At 37.8% G+C, this 4784-nt stretch overlaps 1 protein-coding gene across 1 annotated transcript; it reads right to left on the reverse strand.

Annotated features, from left to right (window-relative positions):
* Positions 1–1310: 1310 nt before the first annotated feature.
* LOC140175554 (uncharacterized) lies at positions 1311–4370 on the reverse strand. Its single transcript, XM_072204060.1, has 5 exons — positions 3872–4370; positions 3400–3660; positions 2676–3286; positions 2537–2558; positions 1311–1825 (listed from the first exon to the last, which is right to left on the reverse strand). The coding sequence occupies exons 1-5, from the start codon at positions 4368–4370 to the stop codon at positions 1311–1313; spliced, it is 1908 nt and encodes a 635-aa protein (XP_072060161.1).
* Between the last annotated feature and the right edge of the window lie 414 nt (positions 4371–4784).

Here is a 4784-nt window from a genome sequence, read left to right on the forward strand (position 1 = left end):
AGTCTAATTATTTTCCTAATCAAAGGGATGGTACAATGAAATTAAATTTGTTCTATAGAGGTATATAAATTAGATTGCACAGATCCAACTGTCATTAGTTTGTTATACTGAAATTGTGTCGGTAGCTAACTGAGAGTTATACAGGGTCTCGATGGGCATTATTTGTAACACTACTCATTTGTTTGACTTTAGGGTGGGGCTATAATGAGGACATCAGATTGCATATCACCCCAATAAACCTTCTAGCTGGACAATAAAGGTAATATAGTTCCTATAATGCAAAACATATTTTTCAGAATAGTTTTACTTTGGTTAAATCCTGCCAAAGGCACTGATTGTATACTGGTTTAGTTCTCTACACCTAAAATGGCTTTTTAAGAAAATTGTAACATGAAACAACAACTTAGTTGGTAGGAGCAAGTACCTCGTTTGTGTAACCAATGACTGCTGGATCTTTTCCTGGAATACTTGTAATGTTCAACATATGTTTCTGAATACTTCTTTGAAAACGACATTCTCTGTTTCTTTCTTTTGATCATCATCATGACACAACAAAATCTTGAGTCCTTCCTTATTTGTCACCCTGGAGATAGCAACATAGAGCTGGCCATGTGTGAATACGGGTTTCTTCAATATTAACCCAACCTTTGATAATGACTGACCTTGGCTCTTGTTTATAGTCATCGCGTATGAAACCATAATAGGAAATTGTCTCCGTTGGAATTTGAATGGTATTCGATGGTCAGAAGGACTTAGTGTCATCCTTGGTATAAACACTTTCTGCCCCTTATTCTTGCCCGCACACGTTCGTGCTTCAATTATGTGTTTTCCAAGTTTAGTAACAACCAATCGTGTTCCATTGCACAATCCTGCGGAGTGGTCAATGTTTCTTAACAGCATAATTGGTGTTCCAACTTTTAGTGTTAACTCATGGTTAGGGACACCTGAGCACTTGATTGTGTTTAGGAGTTCAGGAGTGTGTATTGAAGCCAATAAATCGTTATTAGGCTCTGTGGGACATGCTTATCAGAGCTCAAATATGTTTGCGCTTCAGCCGGATTTAAACTCATCATGTAGTTGTTGATCTCATCAACTAACTGTAGTGTTGGTGCAAGGATAGCTCGATCTTCAATCTGTTGGTCAATATTTCTTCCTGAAAGCTTTCAGGATAAGTTACTCTACATATTGCTTCAATTGGGTCTACCCAATCGGAAACCAATATGTCATCGGAATGACAACCTTTTCACCTGTATTCGATCGTGACCCTTGGCTGCCATCACCAATACTGAGTATCCAATCAGCAAATTCTTTCAACTCAGATGACTTGAATTTAAATCACTTGATTTTAAGCGCATGTTCTTTGAAAGTGTCAAAAGCTTGCAGTCATCCCACAAGTATGATGAGTTGATAGTGGCATTGACTATTTCTTGCCTAGACCCTTTCGGGATGACTGGAAGTATTTGGCGAAAATCTCCCCCAAAAACAATTGTCTTGCCTCCAAATGGCTGCTCCAAGCTATCTTTGTTATTGAACCTTAATATGTCACGCATGGTCCTATCAAGAGCTTCAATACAGAATCTATTTACCATAGGTGCCTCATCCCAAATTATCAACTTTGTCTTAATCAAAAGCTCAGCTAGTGCACTCCCTTGCTTAATATTGCATGTTGAGAATTCATCTATGTTAAGCGGTATTGCGAAACGTGAGTGAGCTGTCCTGCCTCCAGGCAACAAAAGTGATGCTATCCCGCTAGATGCAACTGTTAGAACAATATGTGATCTAGACCTCAATGCAGAAGCTAGTGTCTTCCAAACAAATGTTTTTCCTGTCCCACCGTACCCATAAAGGAAAAATACTCCACCTTTGCCGGTTTGAACTGCAGTGATGACTTTGTTATATACTTCTTTTTGTTCATCAGTTATAGTCCTAAGTAGGTTACATGCTCTGCAGCTAGTTTTTGCCGATCATATCTGAGTTCATCGCAAATTAACCTATTCATGCCATTGGGATACAATAAATTGTTACATTGGTTTGTATCTGGCATTGGCATTGGTGGAAAATCTTTCAGACTTTTGTTGTATTTGTTAAGTATATCTCAATCTCCATTAGGGTCAAATCTTTGATCTCGGCCTCTGTGAGGATTAACTCTGTGTACATAATAGCAACATATATGTCAAATCATGTATATGATTAAGAAAAATTGTTAACTCAAATCGTAAACACTTGCAAAACCTTGCTTCAAACAATTGGTCAAATTTTTTGAAATTTTATTTTCTTTAATAAAGTGAATCTAATAAAATGAGTCCAAATCACTAATAAATCTAATACCATGTCTATAAATCTTATTTTCATATCCTCTTTATTCATACTATTTATTATTAATTATGAAGTTATATGTTTAAGCAAGCCATAGCTAGTTGTACATAAATTGATATACACTTGTATTTTAAAATTTCTACCAATAAATATGTAGCTGTTAATTCTTATGTCATAATTAATCACACTATTCTTATAATGCCACAAAGTTTATATATACCTTGATTATCGAGTAGTCTCCTCTGTCTATGAAGTATGTCATCACATAATAAAGTCCATGTTTCTTCCCATACATGTTCGGGTCTGTCCATTGAATTGGGAAAATAACAATGTAGCAAAAAGATTCCTCAAGTATGTACCTGAGCCCAATAACTTGCTTCCACTATTGCTTCAACATATTCCTTATCATCATCTAAAAGACCACGTGCATAACATGCATCTTTGAATGATGAGTATACAACACCGTCTATAGTTCGAATGTCTTCATAGCAAGTTGGTCCCCTAACGCAATTGAGTAGTAGCCTTAGGTAATATCTCTCACCAGATCCAGGAGGCACAAAGAAGATTCTTCCAATTACAGCATGGCTCTTCCGAGGCAACCACACCCTTTCCTTTGCCTTCCACACAAAATGTGTAGGAAATTCTGCAAAAGTGAGCGACCTTGCTTCTGAGTAGATCTTGTTGGCTTGAAACCAACCGAGAAACATAGACTCCTTAACAGATGCTTCTCGGATCACATCATCGAGCTTTTCATTATCTTTAAAGATCAAGTTTTGTTCATCGGGTAAGTGAAATCCTAGACGAACAACCGAGGGATCCCTGTAGTGTATGTTGTAACCAAAGATCCTCCAAGCAGCTTCACACGGAGAAATATACCTGCAATCATAGTACATACTGACTTCATCATAGTCATCCATGTTCTCTTTGTCTGCAGCACTTTTATAAAATGAAGCCGTTACACGGTCATGACCTTTGTTCACATATTTGAACAAATACTTAATAGATCTTGACTGGTTACACCACTCAACATTAATATGGGCACCATATCTCATGAGTAGAAACTATTGTGTGGTACAACATAACGATTGTCAAGATCGACTCCTGATTTGTTGATAGTCTTTCCATCTTCTCTTCGTCGGTATACCGGGTACCCATCATCGTCGATAGTAGTATTCTCAACAAACTTCTTAGGGAAGTGTCGAATGCATTTAGAATTTTCCATACATGGTGAATCTTTCCTTGCCACTCCACATGGACCGTGCATCATGTGCTTTTCGACTGCATCAAAGTATTCCGGGTCTATCTTTTTATCGGGTATCTCAGCTGATATAATCTTATCAATATCTTCGGCAGTGGGAAATTGTCATCCTTGTGTAAGAATAGTAGAATGTGTGCATGTGGTAACCCACGTTTCTGGAATTCGATTGTGTATACCACTGCAAGATTCATAATGAAAAATTCAAATCCATGACAAATAGACTATCATACATAAAACATTACAGCTATTGCTATTGGAAACTTGAACCATGACATAATTGGTTTTGATTGGACATACCTGCAGCAACTCTACCAAAAACTTTGTTTGCTCGTACATCTTTAATTAGTGTATCTAATTTTGCCTTGAAAACCCTACAAATAATGTCGGGTCGATCTTGTGGATTCAGCTCTCTATTGTTCAAAAAGTCTTCAACCTCAGGCCACTTCGGATTGCACGTGAAGGTTATGAAGAGGTCTGGATAACCAACAACCTTACATATTGCCATTGCATCCTGATAGTTTTGTATCATGTATCTTGGTCCACCTGTGAATGACGAAGGCAATATTATACGCTTGCCACATGATGACGGCGTTGTTTCTCCATTCAGTACTGCTTCCTTTACTCCCTTGTACATCTCACACCTTAATTTCTCTTGGTCACTGCGTATGTAGTTTAGCCTTGATGACTCAATCATGGAGTACCCATCAACCAAAAACTGTTGAAAGAGTCTTCTTGAGTATAACAGTGGAGATCCGTCGGCTATCTTCTGTATACGAAAAGCAAAAAATTCTCTCATCGACACCTCCTGTCGTCCTTTACCACGGTTATGGTGTCTTTTGTTTAGCGGTATATCTTCCTTGTATCCATCCTCGCCATAAGGAAATAGCAGGGGATATTATAATCCCAGATATGCTGGATTGAGTTGATTAATCCTTTGTAATCTTCCGCTCTGTGTCTCCACAACAATGTCTCTGTCTGTCTTGTCAATGTCAAAATCACCGACAATCAATGCAGCAACCTCATCTGTTGATGGTAAGTTATATCTTCTACCATCCTTTCCCCTTTTTCCCAATAGTCTAAGTTTAATTGTTGAATTTGATTCTTTGCCCATTGAATCCCTAACCATGCGGAATGCCTTCACCAACACAATCTTTTCATCCAGCATCTTCTTAGATCTCTTACAATGTCTTCATCTATGTTTTTGTTATCT

The sequence above is a fragment of the Arachis hypogaea genome, chromosome 10 (assembly GCF_003086295.3).
Source record: "Arachis hypogaea cultivar Tifrunner chromosome 10, arahy.Tifrunner.gnm2.J5K5, whole genome shotgun sequence".
NCBI classification, from domain to species: Eukaryota; Viridiplantae; Streptophyta; class Magnoliopsida; order Fabales; family Fabaceae; genus Arachis; species Arachis hypogaea.

Coding starts and splice junctions, on each gene's coding strand:
- LOC140175554 (XM_072204060.1), bottom strand. CDS start 4,370: ATGAGAGAATTTTTTGCTTTTCGTATACAGAAGATAGCCGACGGATCT. Junction 3,287..3,399: donor AGGAGTCGATCTTGACAATC/GTTATGTTGTAC, acceptor ATGTGAACAAAG/GTCATGACCGTGTAACGGCT. Junction 2,559..2,675: donor AAGCAAGTTATTGGGCTCAG/GTACATACTTGA, acceptor CTTCATAGACAG/AGGAGACTACTCGATAATCA.